The 15,921-nt window shown below is 40.3% G+C and overlaps 1 protein-coding gene across 1 annotated transcript in view; it reads right to left on the bottom strand.

Moving 5' to 3' along the window:
* Window positions 1–15,921, bottom strand: part of LOC139549548 (contactin-5-like) — a 785,449-nt gene that overhangs the window by 187,016 nt on the left and 582,512 nt on the right. Inside the window, exons 14-15 of the mRNA XM_071360158.1 lie at window positions 12,958–13,085; window positions 7,788–7,963 (exon numbers count right to left, since the gene is read on the bottom strand). Of these exons, the coding sequence (XP_071216259.1) occupies window positions 7,788–7,963; window positions 12,958–13,085 (304 nt within the window). The remainder of the gene's footprint in view (window positions 1–7,787; window positions 7,964–12,957; window positions 13,086–15,921) is intronic.

Here is a 15,921-nt window from a genome sequence, read left to right on the forward strand (position 1 = left end):
CATCCCCTGTGTTGTAGATGTGTATCATCCTCTGTGTTGTAGATGTGTATCATCCTCTGTGTTGTAGATGTGTATCATCCCCTGTGTTGTAGATGTGTATCATCCCCTGTGTTGTAGATGTGTATCATCCTCTGTGTTGTAGATGTGTATCATCCCCTGTGTTGTAGATGTGTATCATCCCCTGTGTTGTAGATGTGTATCATCCCCTGTGTTGTAGATGTGTATCATCCTCTGTGTTGTAGATGTGTATCATCCCCTGTGTTGTAGATGTGTATCATCCTCTGTGTTGTAGATGTGAATCATCCTCTGTGTTGTAGGTGTGAATCATCCTCTGTGTTTTAGATGTGAATCATCCGCTGTGTTGTAGGTGTGTATCACTGTGTCCCTGTAGACATTATTAAATTTAACTGTGTGTTTCACTCTGTCTCTGTGGCTCTTTGTCTCTGTGTAGACATTGATACACTTGATTGTGTCATTTACTGCGTCTTTAATCATGGTGACATTAGGAATTATGTGACCTTGACATTAATTGATCCTAATTCAAGTTTAACAAGTCTTTGGTGCAATGAGCCATGCCTAAACTCAGTAACTATAAACCCTCCCCCTCAAACCTACCAAATGCTTGGGTAAATTGTAATTGTTGAGAAAATGGATTTTAGGCATATGGCACTTCTAGTGTAGGAAAATAGAGGTTAGATCATCCAATAAACTGCTTTAGTCAATATAATCTACACTTCTACTAAATGTTTATCCATTACACAGAAACAATGAGGTCTTTTCATTATACTTTTTTATTTATCGAGGTTTGTCCATTTATCCTCAATGAAAATTAATCTTCTTTACAGGAGAGACTACGTGTTTTTTCCATAACCATTATAAATGAGAAAAATCTAAATGATAGACAATTTAAGTGTAACGACCTACTGTATTGAGGTATTATGAGCTAATGTATTGAGGTATAACGACCTACTGTTTTGAGGTATAAGGGTCTACTGTATTGAGGTATAACAGCCAACTGTATTGAGGTATATTGGCCTACTGTATTGAGGTATAACGGCCCACTGTATTGAGCTATAACAGCCTACTGTATTGAGGTATAACGACCTACTGTATTGAGGTATAACGACCTACTGTATTGAGGTATAACAGTATACTGTATTGAGGTATATTGGCCTACTGTATTGAGGTATAGCGACATACTGTATTGAGGAATAACGATCTACTGTATTGTATTCCAGTTTATTGGATGATCTAACCTCTATTTTCCTACACTAGAAGTGCCATATGCCTAAAATCCATTTTCTCAACAATTACAGGGACACGTTATACCTCAGTGTCCCTGAGGTATAACAGCCTACTGTATTGAGGTATAACAGCCTACTGTATTGAGGTATAACGACCTACTGTATTGAGGTATAACAGTATACTGTATTGAGGTATATTGGCCTACTGTATTGAGGATTAACGCTCTACTGTATTGAGGTATAGCAACCTACTGTATTGAAGTATAACAGCCTACTGTATTGAGGTATAAATTCAATGCCATTATATTCAATATATATATTCAATGCCATTACAGTATCCATTGACTTAGGACTCAAATGCAGTTTCTATGCCTTCCACTAGATGTCAACAGTCTTTAGAAATAGTTTCAGGCTTGTATTCTGAAAAATTAGGAAAGTAAGAGCAGTCTGAATGAGTAGAAAATAAGTCAAACCTTGGAGCTGAATGTCAACATTAAAGATGAAGAAGCAGAGCTTTTTGTCACAGAGCTTTTTCATGCGCGAGACCGAGAGAGTGCCTTTCTTGTTTACCTTTTAAATTGACGACGTTATTGTCCGATTGAAATATTATCAATTATTTCGGCTAAAAACAACCTGAGGATTGAATATAAACATCGTTTGACATGTTTCTATGAACTTTACGGATACAATTTGGATTTTTTTTGTCTTCCTGTTTTGACTGCATTTGAGCCTGTGGATTACTGAAGAAAACTTGCGAAAAAAACAGAGGTTTTTAGATATAAAGAGAATTTATCGAACAAAAGGAACATTTATTGAGTAAATGAATGTCTGCTGATTGCAACCATATGAAGATCATCAAAGGTAAGGGATTAATTTTATCTCTATTTCTGACTTGTGTAACTCTTCTACTTGGCTGATTACTGTTTGTAATGATTTGTCTAGTGGGCTATGTTCTCAAATAATCAAAAGGTATGCTTTCCCTGTAAAGCATTTGTTAAATCTGACACCGTGGTTGGATTCACAAGAAGTGCATCTTTAAACCTATGTAAAATAAGTTTTGTTTTCTGAATTTTTATAAGGAGTATTTCTATATTATTTGAATTTGGCGCCCAGCAGTTTCACTGGCTGTTGAAGAGGTGGGACGCTAACGTCTCACGTACCCAAGAGAGGTTAATCTAAAATTGATTAAATAAAAAAAATCCTCAGCAGTCTACACACAATACGTCATAATGATAAAGTGAAAACAGGTTTTTGAAATAAAATAATAATAAAAAACAGATACTTACACCACACTTATTTATGTAAGTATTCAGACCCTTTGCTATGAGACTCAATTGAGCTCAGGTGCCTCCTGTTTCCATTGATCGTCCCTAAAATGTTTCTACAACCTGATTGGCGTCCACCGGTTTGACAGCTTACACCCTGTCATAAATTTAAAGGAAAGGAGATCAGAGAGATCTATGTCTCAAAACTCCACCAACTCTCCATCTGAAATGTATCAACGATAAGTGTCCCTGTCACGACTTCCGCCGAAGTTGGTCCCTCTCCTTGTTCGGGCGGCGTTCGGCGGTCGAAGTCACCGACCTTCTAGCCATCACTGATCCATTTTTCATTTTTCATTGGTTTTGTCTTGTCTTCCATAACACCTGGTTCCAATCCCATCAATTAAATGTTGTGTATTTAACCCTCTGTTCCCCCTCATGTCCTTGTCGGTGATTGTTTATTGTAAGTGCTTGTGCACGTCTGTCCTGGTGTGTGTCGGGTTATGTACCCATTATTTGATTGTTCTGTTTTCCGGTGGGTTATTTTTGTTATTAAACTGCGCCGTTTGGAAACAGTTTTTGCTCTCCTGCGTCTGACTTCTCTCCCGCCAGTACAGTCTCTTTTTCTCTCTCTCTCCCCCCCTCTTCATTTTCTTTGTAACAAGCCGCCATATGTTTTCAGTCCGCAAGGGACCTTTTTATCATTAAGTGTGTATGTTTATTCTGTGTTATTACTTAGTTAGCTAGAAAATAAATAATTAAACCAATTTGTGTAGTACTGAATCATAAGTAAGGCTGGTGTTTTTGCAGATGCAGGAAGTTACGACTGTTCAGAATGATGATATGATAAGAGGTTATGATTTAATACGTTGACTGTTCTAACGGATGTTTAGGTAAAGACCTTTGGAGTTTAATTCAGGAGATGGTAACGCTTTAACTTCTTTGATTTAGGGGGCAGCATTATTATTACTATTGGATAGAAAACACTCCGAAGTTTCTAAAACTGTTTGAATGATGTCTGTGAGTATAACAGAACTCATATGGCAGGCAAAAACCTGAGAAAAAATCCAAACCGGAAGTGAAAATTCTGAGAGTGGTCGTTGTTAAAGTCATCGCCTATTCAATTCCCTGTAATATATGGATCTGTTTGCACTTCATACGCCTTCCACTAGATGTCAACAGTCAGTAGAACGTGGAATGAAGTTTAAGCTGTGTTGTGGGACCGGATGGGAGGTGTTTGAGTCAGTGGTCTGGCAGATTGCCAGTTCTTGGTCACACGCTTTCCTCATTATATCGCCTTGTGTTCCATTACTTATACAGACATGAAAGAATGCTTCGGTTGGAACGTTATTGGATATAAATGATAACAACATCCTGAAGATTGATTCTCTACTAAATTTGACCAGTTTATTCGACCTGGAATATAACTTTTTGAAGTTTTCGTCCGACGTTTGCCTGCATCTGCGCGAGCCTTTGGACACGTGTACTACACATGCTAGCCAAATTAGCTAATTGGACATGAGTAATGGACATTATCGAACAAAACAACGATTTATTGTGGAACTAGGATTCCTGGCACTGCATTCTGATGAAGATAATCAAAGGTAAGGGAATATTTATGATGTAATTTTGTATTTCTGTTGACTCCAACATGGCGGAGAAATGTAGTTTTTATCTGAGCGCCGTCTCAGATTATTGCATGGTGTGCTTTTTACCTAAAGTTTTTTTTAAATCTGACACAGCGGTTGCATTAAGAACAAGTGTATCTTTAATTATATGTAACATTTCATCAAAGTTTATGATGATTATTTCTGTTATTTGACGTGGCTCTCTGTAATTACTCCGGATATTTTGGAGGCATTTCTGAACATGGCGCCAATGTAAACCGAGATTTGTGGATATAAATATGCACATTATTGAACAAAACATAAATGTATTGTGTAACATGATGTCATATGAGTGTCATCTGATGAAGATGTTCAAAGGTTAGTGATTCATTTTATCCTTATTTCTGGTTTTTGTTACTACTATCTTTTGCTGGGAAAATGGCTGTGTTTTTCTGTGGCTATGTACTGATCTAACATAATTGTTTGGTGTGCTCTTCCCATAAATCCTTTTTGAAATCAGACATGTTGGCTGGATTCACAACATGTGTAGCTTTAATTTGGTGTCTTTCATGTGTGATTTCATGAAAGATAGACTTTTATAGTAATATATTTGAATTTGGCGCACTACATTTTTTCAGGATTTTGGCCAAGTGGGACAGGACAACGACAACGACCCTAAGCACACAGCCAAGACAACGCAGGAGTGGCTTTGGGACTCTGAATGTCCTTGAGTGGCCCAGCCAGAGCCCAGACTTGAACCTGATTTAACATCTCTGGAGAGACCTGAAAATAGCTGTGCAGTGAAGCTCCTCATACAACCTGGGAGAAACTCCACAAATACAGGTGTGCCAAGCTTGTAGCGGCCTACCCAAGAAGACTTGAGTCTGTAATTGGTGCCAAAGGTGCTTCAACAAAGTACTGAGAAAACGGTCTGAATACTTCTGTGATATTTCATTTTTTTCATTTTTTAAATATTTGCCTTTAAATATTTGCTCAAATAAAATATAAAAAGGTTTTTGCTTTGTCATTATGGGGTATTGTGTGTAGATTGATGAGTAAAATAAACAATTTAATCAATTTTAGAATATGGCTTTAACGTAACAAAATGTGGAAAAGTCAAGGGGTCAGAATACTCTATCGAGTTATATTTACTTCATGTAACAAAGTGGATTTCATTACTGTATTGAGTTATATTTACTGACTGTATTGAGTTATAACTAGCTACTGTATTGAGTTATATTTACTTAATGTAACAAAGTGTATTTCATTACTGTATTGAGTTATAACTAGTTACTGTATTGAGTTATAACTAGCTACTGTATTGAGTTATAACTAGCTACTGTATTCAGTTATAACTAGCTACTGTATTCAGTTATAACTAGCTACTGTATTCAGTTATAACTAGCTACTGTATTGAGTTATATTTACTTCATGTAACAAAGTGTATTTCATTACTGTATTGAGTTATATTTACTGACTGTATTGAGTTATAACTAGCTAATGTATTGAGTTATATTTACTTAATGTAACAAACTGTATTTCATTACTGTATTGAGTTATATTTACTGACTGTATTGAGTTATAACTAGTTACTGTATTCAGTTATATCTAGCTCCTGTATTCAGTTATAACTAGTTACTGTATTGAGTTATAACTAGCTATTGTATTCAGTTATAACTAGCTACTGTATTGAGTTATAACTAGCTACTGTATTCAGTTATAACTAGTTACTGTATTGAGTTATAACTAGTTACTCTATTCAGTTATAACTAGCTACTGTATTGAGTTATAACTAGCTACTGTATTCAGTTATATTTACTGACTGTATTGAGTTATAACTAGCTACTGTATTCAGTTTTAACTAGCTACTGTATTCAGTTATAACTAGCCACTGTATTGAGTTATAACTAGCTACTGTATTCAGTTATATTTACTGACTGTATTGAGTTATAACTAGCTACTGTATTCAGTTTTAACTAGCTACTGTATTCAGTTATAACTAGCTACTGTATTCAGTTTTAACTAACTACTGTATTCAGTTATCACTAGCTACTGTATTGAGTTATAACTAGTTACTGTATTCAGTTATAACTAGCTACTGTATTGAGTTATAACTAGCTACTGTATTCAGTTATATTTACTGACTGTATTGAGTTATAACTAGCTACTGTATTCAGTTTTAACTAGCTACTGTATTCAGTTATAACTAGCTACTGTATTCAGTTATAAATCTAGTTACTGTATTGAGTTATAACTAGTTACTGTATTCAGTTATAACTAGCTACTGTATTGAGGTATAACTAGCTACTGTATTGAGTTATAACTAGCTACTGTATTCAGTTATAACTAGCTACTGTATTGAGTTACAGGTGCTTCTACACCTGCATTACTAGCTGTTTGGGGTTTTAGGCTGGGTGTCTGTACAGCACTTCGAGATATTAGCTGATGTACGAAGGGCTATATAAAATAAAATTGATTGATTGATTGAGTTATAACTAGCTACTGTATTCAGTTATAACTAGCTCCTGTATTGAGTTATAACTAGCTACTGTATTCAGTTATAACTAGCTACTGTATTGAGTTATAACTAGCTACTGTAATGAGTTATAACTAGCTACTGTATTCAGTTATAACTAGTTACTGTATTGAGTTATAACTAGTTACTGTATTGAGTTATAACTAGCTACTGTATTGAGTTATAACTAGCTACTGTATTGAGTTATAACTAGTTACTGTATTCAGTTATAACTAGCTACTGTATTGAGTTATATTTACTTAATGTAACAAAGTGTATTTCATTACTGTATTGAGTTATATTTACTGACTCTATTGAGTTATAACTAGCTACTGTATTGAGTTATAACTAGTTACTGTATTCAGTTATATCTCTCTACTGTATTCAGTTATAACTAGTTACTGTATTGAGTTATATCTAGCTACTGTATTGAGTTATAACTAGTTACTGTATTGAGTTATAACTAGCTACTGTATTCAGTTATAACTAGCTACTGTATTCAGTTATAACTAGCTACTGTATTCAGTTATAACTAGCTACTGTATTCAGTTATAACTAGTTACTGTATTGAGTTATAACTAGTTACTGAATTCAGTTATAGCTAGCTACTGTATTGAGGTATAACTAGCTCCTGTATTGAGTTATAACTAGCTACTGTATTGAGTTATAACTAGCTACTGTATTGAGTTATAACTAGCTACTGTATTCAGTTATAACTAGCTACTGTATTGAGTTATAACTAGCTACTGTATTGAGTTTTAACTAGTTACTGTATTCAGTTATAACTAGCTACTGTATTGAGTTATAACTAGCTACTGTGTTCAGTTATAACTAGCTACTGTATTGAGTTATAACTAGCTACTGTATTCAGTTATAACTTGCTACTGTATTCAGTTATAACTAGCTACTGTATTGAGTTATAACTAGCTACTGTATTGAGTTATAACTAGCTACTGTATTGAATTATAACTAGCTACTGTATTGAGTTATAACTAGCTACAGTATTCAGTTTTAACTAGCTACTGTATTGAGTTATAACTGGCTACTGTATTCAGTTATAACTAGCTACTGTATTCAGTTATAACTAGCTACTGTATTGAGTTATATCTAGCTACTGTATTCAGTTATAACTAGCTACTGTATTCAGTTATCTACTTACTCTTTGGATGTATTCAAAATGTCCACCCTCCTGTTGGAAGTTGAGGGGCTGCTGGTTGAGGAGCCACTGGAAGGCCACTTCCAGAGACGGGTCATGTGACACCTTACAGCTGAGCACCACGCTCTCCCCCACCGTCACCTCCACTTTGCTGGGGCTCAATTCCACACGCATGGCCTCTGGAAGCACAGCACTGCTACATCTTATCACTGTCATCACAATACTGCTACATCTTATCACTGTCATCACAACACTGCTACATCTTATCACTGTCATCACAACACTGCTACATCTTATCACTGTCATCACAACACTGCTACATCTTATCACTGTCATCACAACACTGCTACATCTTATCACTGTCATCACAGCACTGCTACATCTTATCACTGTCATCACAGCACTGCTACATCTTATCACTGTCATCACAACACTGCTACATCTTATCACTGTCATCACAACACTGCTACATCTTATCACTGTCATCACAGCACTGCTACATCTTATCACTGACATCACAACACTGCTACATCTTATCACTGTCATCACAATACTGCTACATCTTATCACTGTCATCACAACACTGCTAGATCTTATCACTGTCATCACAACACTGCTACATCTTATCACTGTCATCACAACACTGCTACATCTTATCACTGTCATCACAATACTGCTACATCTTATCACTGTCATCACAACACTGCTACATCTTATCACTGTCATCACAGCACTGCTACATCTTATCACTGTCATCACAACACTGCTACATCTTATCACTGTCATCACAACACTGCTACATCTAATCACTGTCATCACAACACTGCTACATCTTATCACTGTCATCACAACACTGCTACATCTTATCACTGTCATCACAACACTGCTACATCTTATCACTGTCATCACAATACTGCTACATCTTATCACTGTCATCACAACACTGCTACATCTTATCACTGTCATCACAACACTGCTACATCTTATCACTGTCATCACAGCACTGCTACATCTTATCACTGTCATCACAACACTGCTACATCTTATCACTGTCATCACAACACTGCTACATCTTATCACTGTCATCACAACACTGCTACATCTTATCACTGTCATCACAACACTGCTACATCTTATCACTGTCATCACAATAGTGCTACATCTTACCACTGTCATCACAACACTGCTACATCTTATCACTGTCATCACAACACTGCTACATCTTATCACTGTCATCACAACACTGCTACATCTTATCACAACACTGCTACATCTTATCACTGTCATCACAACACTGCTACATCTTATCACTGTCATCACAGCACTGCTACATCTTATCACTGTCATCACAACACTGCTACATCTTATCACTGTCATCACAGCACTGCTACATCTTATCACTGTCATCACAACACTGCTACATCTTATCACTGTCATCACAACACTGCTACATCTTATCACTGTCATCACAACACTGCTACATCTTATCACTGTCATCACAACACTGCTACATCTTTTCACTGTCATCACAACACTGCTACATCTTATCACTGTCATCACAACACTGCTACATCTTACCACTGTCATCACAACACTGCTACATCTTATCACTGTCATCACAACACTGCTACATCTTATCACTGTCATCACAACACTGCTACATCTTATCACTGTCATCACAACACCTCTGAACAGGACACAACACTGCTGCAGTGTTAGGATACAACACTAACCTAGACTCAGTCCTCTTCACATGCTACCACTGCTGCAGTGTTAGGATACAACATTTACATTTACATTTACATTTAAGTCATTTAGCAGACGCTCTTATCCAGAGCGACTTACAAATTGGTGCATTCACCTAATGACATCCAGTGGAACAGCCACTTTACAATAGTGCATCTAAATCTTTTAAGGGGGGGGGGGGGGGGGGGGCAGAAGGATTGCTTTATCCTAGGTATTCCTTGAAGAGGTGGGGTTTCAGGTGTCTCCGGAAGGTGGTGATTGACTCCGCTGTCCTGGCGTCGTGAGGGAGTTTGTTCCACCATTGGGGTGCCAGAGCAGCGAACAGTTTTGACTGGGCTGAGCGGGAACTGTACTTCCTCAGTGGTAGGGAGGCGAGCAGGCCAGAGGTGGATGAACGCAGAGCCCTTGTTTGGGTGTAGGGCCTGATCAGAGCCTGAAGGTACTGAGGTGCCGTTCCCCTCACAGCTCCGTAGGCAAGCACCATGGTCTTGTAGCGGATGCGAGCTTCAACTGGAAGCCAGTGGAGAGAGCGGAGGAGCGGGGTGACGTGAGAGAACTTGGGAAGGTTGAACACCAGACGGGCTGCGGCGTTCTGGATGAGTTGTAGGGGTTTGATGGCACAGGCAGGGAGCCCAGCCAACAGCGAGTTGCAGTAATCCAGACGGGAGATGACAAGTGCCTGGATTAGGACCTGCGCCGCTTCCTGTGTGAGGCAGGGTCGTACTCTGCGGATGTTGTAGAGCATGAACCTACAGGAACGGGCCACCGCCTTGATGTTAGTTGAGAACGACAGGGTGTTGTCCAGGATCACGCCAAGGTTCTTAGCGCTCTGGGAGGAGGACACAATGGAGTTGTCAACCGTGATGGCGAGATCATGGAACGGGCAGTCCTTCCCCGGGAGGAAGAGCAGCTCCGTCTTGCCGAGGTTCAGCTTGAGGTGGTGATCCGTCATCCACACTGATATGTCTGCCAGACATGCAGAGATGCGATTCGCCACCTGGTCATCAGAAGGGGGAAAGGAGAAGATTAATTGTGTGTCGTCTGCATAGCAGTGATAGGAGAGACCATGTGAGGTTATGACAGAGCCAAGTGACTTGGTGTATAGCGAGAATAGGAGAGGGCCTAGAACAGAGCCCTGGGGGACACCAGTGGTGAGAGCGCGTGGTGAGGAGACAGATTCTCGCCACGCCACCTGGTAGGAGCGACCTGTCAGGTAGGACGCAATCCAAGCGTGGGCCGCGCCGGAGATGCCCAACTCGGAGAGGGTGGAGAGGAGGATCTGATGGTTCACAGTATCGAAGGCAGCCGATAGGTCTAGAAGGATGAGAGCAGAGGAGAGAGAGTTAGCTTTAGCAGTGCGGAGCGCCTCCGTGATACAGAGAAGAGCAGTCTCAGTTGAGTGACTAGTCTTGAAACCTGACTGATTTGGATCAAGAAGGTCATTCTGAGAGAGATAGCAGGAGAGCTGGCCAAGGACGGCACGTTCAAGAGTTTTGGAGAGAAAAGAAAGAAGGGATACTGGTCTGTAGTTGTTGACATCGGAGGGATCGAGTGTAGGTTTTTTCAGAAGGGGTGCAACTCTCGCTCTCTTGAAGACGGAAGGGACGTAGCCAGCGGTCAAGGATGAGTTGATGAGCGAGGTGAGGTAAGGGAGAAGGTCTCCGGAAATGGTCTGGAGAAGAGAGGAGGGGATAGGGTCAAGCGGGCAGGTTGTTGGGCGGCCGGCCGTCACAAGACGCGAGATTTCATCTGGAGAGAGAGGGGAGAAAGAGGTCAAAGCACAGGGTAGGGCAGTGTGAGCAGAACCAGCGGTGTCGTTTGACTTAGCAAACGAGGATCGGATGTCGTCGACCTTCTTTTCAAAATGGTTGACGAAGTCGTCTGCAGAGAAGTCGTCTAGACTCAGTCCTCTTCACATGCTAACACTGCTGCAGTGTTAGGATATAACACTAACCTAGACTCAGTCCTCTTCACATGCTACCACTGCTGCAGTGTTAGGATACAACACTAACCTAGACTCAGTCCTCTTCACATGCTACCACTGCTGCAGTGTTAGGATACAACACTAACCTAGACTCAGTCCTCTTCACATGCTAACACTGCTGCAGTGTTAGGATACAACACTAACCTAGACTCAGTCCTGTTCAAGTGATAACACTGGTTATCGTCAACTCGTCTGACTATTAGTGTCATACCATCTATGGTGTGTCTATGGTTTATAATATAAGACAAAGACAGGTAGAGATAACCACTAACTCTCGCCCATTACATTGCCATATTACGACACTCCATAGCTAACGCTAGACTGGTCACAGATCTGGATGTGCTGGCCCTGAGACAATTCTGACTATCGGTGTTATTTTGTACATGTTTAGTCATTTAGCAGACGCTCTTATCCAGAGTGACTTACATTTTCATTCGTGTGCCCCAGGGGAATGGCAATGCTCTACCAACTGAGCTACATGGGACTATGCCATTTGTAGGCCTATGGCTAGAGTGGCATGACAACAATAATCCAGAAAAATTGACAAAAGCACATTTGGCATCTGAAGTGTCATTATCAAAACAAATCCAGGAACACTAAACCCTGACGCAGGTCTAACACTATACACCAAGGGTCTCAGGAACACTAAACCCTGGCGCAGGTCTAACACTCTACACCCAGGGTCTCAGGAACACTAAACCCTGACGCAGGTCAAACACTCTATACCCAGGGTCTCAGGAACACTAAACCCTGACGCAGGTCTAACACTCTACACCCAGGGTCTCAGGAACACTAAACCCTGACGCAGGTCTAACACTCTACACCCAGGGTCTCAGGAACACTAAACCCTGACGCAGGTCTAACACTCTACACCCAGGGTCTCAGGAACACTAAACCCTGACGCAGGTCTAACACTCTACACCCAGGGTCTCAGGAACACTAAACCCTGGCGCAGGTCTAACACTCTACACCCAGGGTCTCAGGAACACTAAACCCTGACGCAGGTCAAACACTCTACACCCAGGGTCTCAGGAACACTAAACCCTGGCGCAGGTCAAACACTCTACACCCAGGGTCTCAGGAACACTAAACCCTGGCGCAGGTCAAACACTCTACACCCAGGGTCTCAGGAACACTAAACCCTGGCGCAGGTCAAACACTCTACACCCAGGGTCTCTTTAGATCTCAGCTGTGAATGCTACATTACATGACAGGCCCTTTTACGCTGTCAAATAGTGTGCCCCTGTGAAATGATTCTTAAATGTGAAAACCCTTTTGCTTCACGGTCGAGCGAACAGAAAGTCCGCTCCTTCTCCCCCTCTCTCTCCCCTCCGCCCCGGCACTCAGGCAAAGGTGTCGGGAAACGACATTGGGGGACTGTTTACTGGTGGCTGACCGGCATTCATTTGGCAGAAAAATAAAGCCCTCCTGGGCATCACTTACCTTTTACCCGGAGCATGGCCGTCATCTCAGCCGAGCCAAACTGATTCTCAGCTCGACATACGTAGTCCCCCTCGTCAGAGCGGCTGGAGTTGATGATCCTCAGAGTGTTATTTCGTAATAACATTATCCTGTCAAAGGAAATAAAGAACAAAGGCAATACAAATCAATACAGGTATGGAAACAAAACAGATTCATGTAGGTTTAGTAGCTTGTAGAATTCATTAAAATGATATGAAGTTGCTGGAAGAGGGAAGATCAGCTCAGAAAGTCAAAGACCAGCGTATGTAGGTATTTTAGAACGTCCATTTGGGGATATTACACATTTCATATACTGTATGTTCTATCTAGGTCCGACAAAATGATCGGATTGATTTCCAAGGGCAAGTTGTGCAGACAGATCCCCCGGAAAGGTCATGCTCTATGTGTTAGGAATTTTGTTAATAAATAGTTAAAACAAATTCTAGCTTTAGATAAAACTTTAACTAATTGAACTCTGCACGCCTGGTGAAAAGAGATTTGTGTTGTGGGTTATAAAGTAAGCAGAAAGGGTCATTAAACTCTGGTTGAACTGACCCAACTTAGCCCTGAGATGTTTAGATAAGGCTGTGGGTCACTTTTTAGGTCTTTCATTATCTTGAGTTGTCTGCTAAAGTGGTAATAAATTATAGTGAGCCTTCAGGATAATTGATTATATTATCTGTCATGTGTGTGTGCTGTGAAGTTGGAATGAACTTTTGAACCTGTTTTCTATTTGTTAGGACAATGAGACTTATTCTGTAACCTATGACGTCATATCTTGTATATAAGTCTGTGTTTATGATCAAATGGGAGCGTGCTCCGAGAATAAACACTATTATCTAATTTTAATAAGACTGTATCCTGTCTATTTTATGTTAATAAGTATCTTACAAATTCTTATAAATAGACAGATTGAATTTAATTAATGAGTATATTAGAGGAATTATTGAATTCCACTAACACTATGTATGTAGTATATGTATGTACTGTATATGTACTGTATATGTACTGTATGTGTACTGCATGTATGTACTGTATCTGTACAGTATGAATGTACATAAGTACTGTTCATATGTACTGTATATGTACTGTTTGTATGTACTGTATATGTACTGTATGTATTTACTGTATGTATGTACTGTATAAGTACTGTATGTATGTACATAAGTACTGTTCATATGTACTGTATATGTACTGTTTGTATGTACTGTATATGTACTGTATGTATGTACTGTATATGTACTGTGTGTATGTACTGTGTATGTACTGTATGTATGTACGTAAGTACTGTTCGTATGTACTGTGTATGTACTGTGTATATGTACTGTATGTATGTACTGTATATGTATTGTATGTATGTACTGTATATGTACTGTATGCATGCACTGTATGTATGTACTGTGTATGTACTGTACATATGTACTGTATGTACTGTGTGTACTGTGTATGTGCTGTATGTATGTACGTAAGTACTGTTCGTATGTACTGTGTATGTACTGTGTATATGTACTGTATGTACTGTATGTATGTACTGCGTATATGTAAATCAAATCAAATCAAATCAAATTGTATTAGTCACATACACATGGTTAGCAGATGTTAATGCGAGTGTAGCGAAATGCTTGTGCTTCTAGTTCCGACAATGCAGTAATAACCAACAAGTAATCTAACCTAACAATTCCACAACTACTACCTTACACACACACACAAGTGTAAAGGGATAAAGAATATGTACATAAAGATATATGAATGAGTGGTGGTACAGAACGGCATGGCAGATGCAGTAGATGGTATAGAGTACGGTATATACATATGAGATGAGTACTGTAGGGTATGTAAACATAAAGTGGCATAGTTTAAAGTGGCTAGTGGTACATGTATTACATAAAGATGGCAAGATGCAGTAGATGATATAGAGTACAGTATATACATATGAGATGGGTAATGTAGGGTATGTAAACATTATATTAAGTGGCATTGTTTAAAGTGGCTAGTGGTACATTTTTACATAATTTCCATCAATTCCCATTTTTAAAGTGGCTGGAGTTGAGTCAGTATGTTGGCAGCGGCCGCTAAATGTTAGTGGTGGCTGTTTAACAGTCTGATGGCCTTGAAATAGAAGCTGTTTTTCAGTCTCTCGGTCCCTGCTTTGATGCACCTGTACTGACCTCGCCTTCTGGATGATAGCGGGGTGAACAGGCAGTGGCTTGGGTGGTTGTTGTCCTTGATGATCTTTATGGCCTTCCTGTGACATCGGGTGGTGTAGGTGTCCTGGAGGGCAGGTAGTTTGCCCCCGGTGATGCGTTCTGCAGACCTCACTACCCTCTGGAGAGCCTTACGGTTGTGGGCGGAGCAGTTGCCGTACCAGGCGGTGATACAGCCCGACAGGATGCTCTCGATTGTGCATCTGTAGAAGTTTGTGAGTGCTTTTGGTGACAAGCCGAATTTCTTCAGCCTCCTGAGGTTGAAGAGGCGCTGCTGCGCCTTCTTCACAACGCTGTCTGTGTGGGTGGACCAATTCAGTTTGTCCGTGATGTGTACACCGAGGAACTTAAAACTTTCCACCTTCTCCACTACTGACCCGTCGATGTGGATAGGGGGGTGCTCCCTCTGCTGTTTCCTGAAGTCCACAATCATCTCCTTTGTTTTGTTGACGTTGAGTGTGAGGTTATTTTCCTGACACCACACTCCGAGGGCCCTCACCTCCTCCCTGTAGGCCGTCTCGTCGTTGTTGGTAATCAAGCCTACCACTGTAGTGTCATCCGCAAACTTGATGATTGAGTTGGAGGCGTGCATGGCCACGCAGTCGTGGGTGAACAGGGAGTACAGGAGAGGGCTCAGAACGCACCCTTGTGGGGCCCCAGTGTTGAGGATCAGCGGGGTGGAGATGTTGTTACCTACCCTCACCACCTGGGGGCGGCCCGTCAGGAAGTCCAGGACCCAGTT

This window comes from Salvelinus alpinus, chromosome 22, assembly GCF_045679555.1.
Source record: "Salvelinus alpinus chromosome 22, SLU_Salpinus.1, whole genome shotgun sequence".
NCBI lineage: Eukaryota > Metazoa > Chordata > Actinopteri > Salmoniformes > Salmonidae > Salvelinus > Salvelinus alpinus.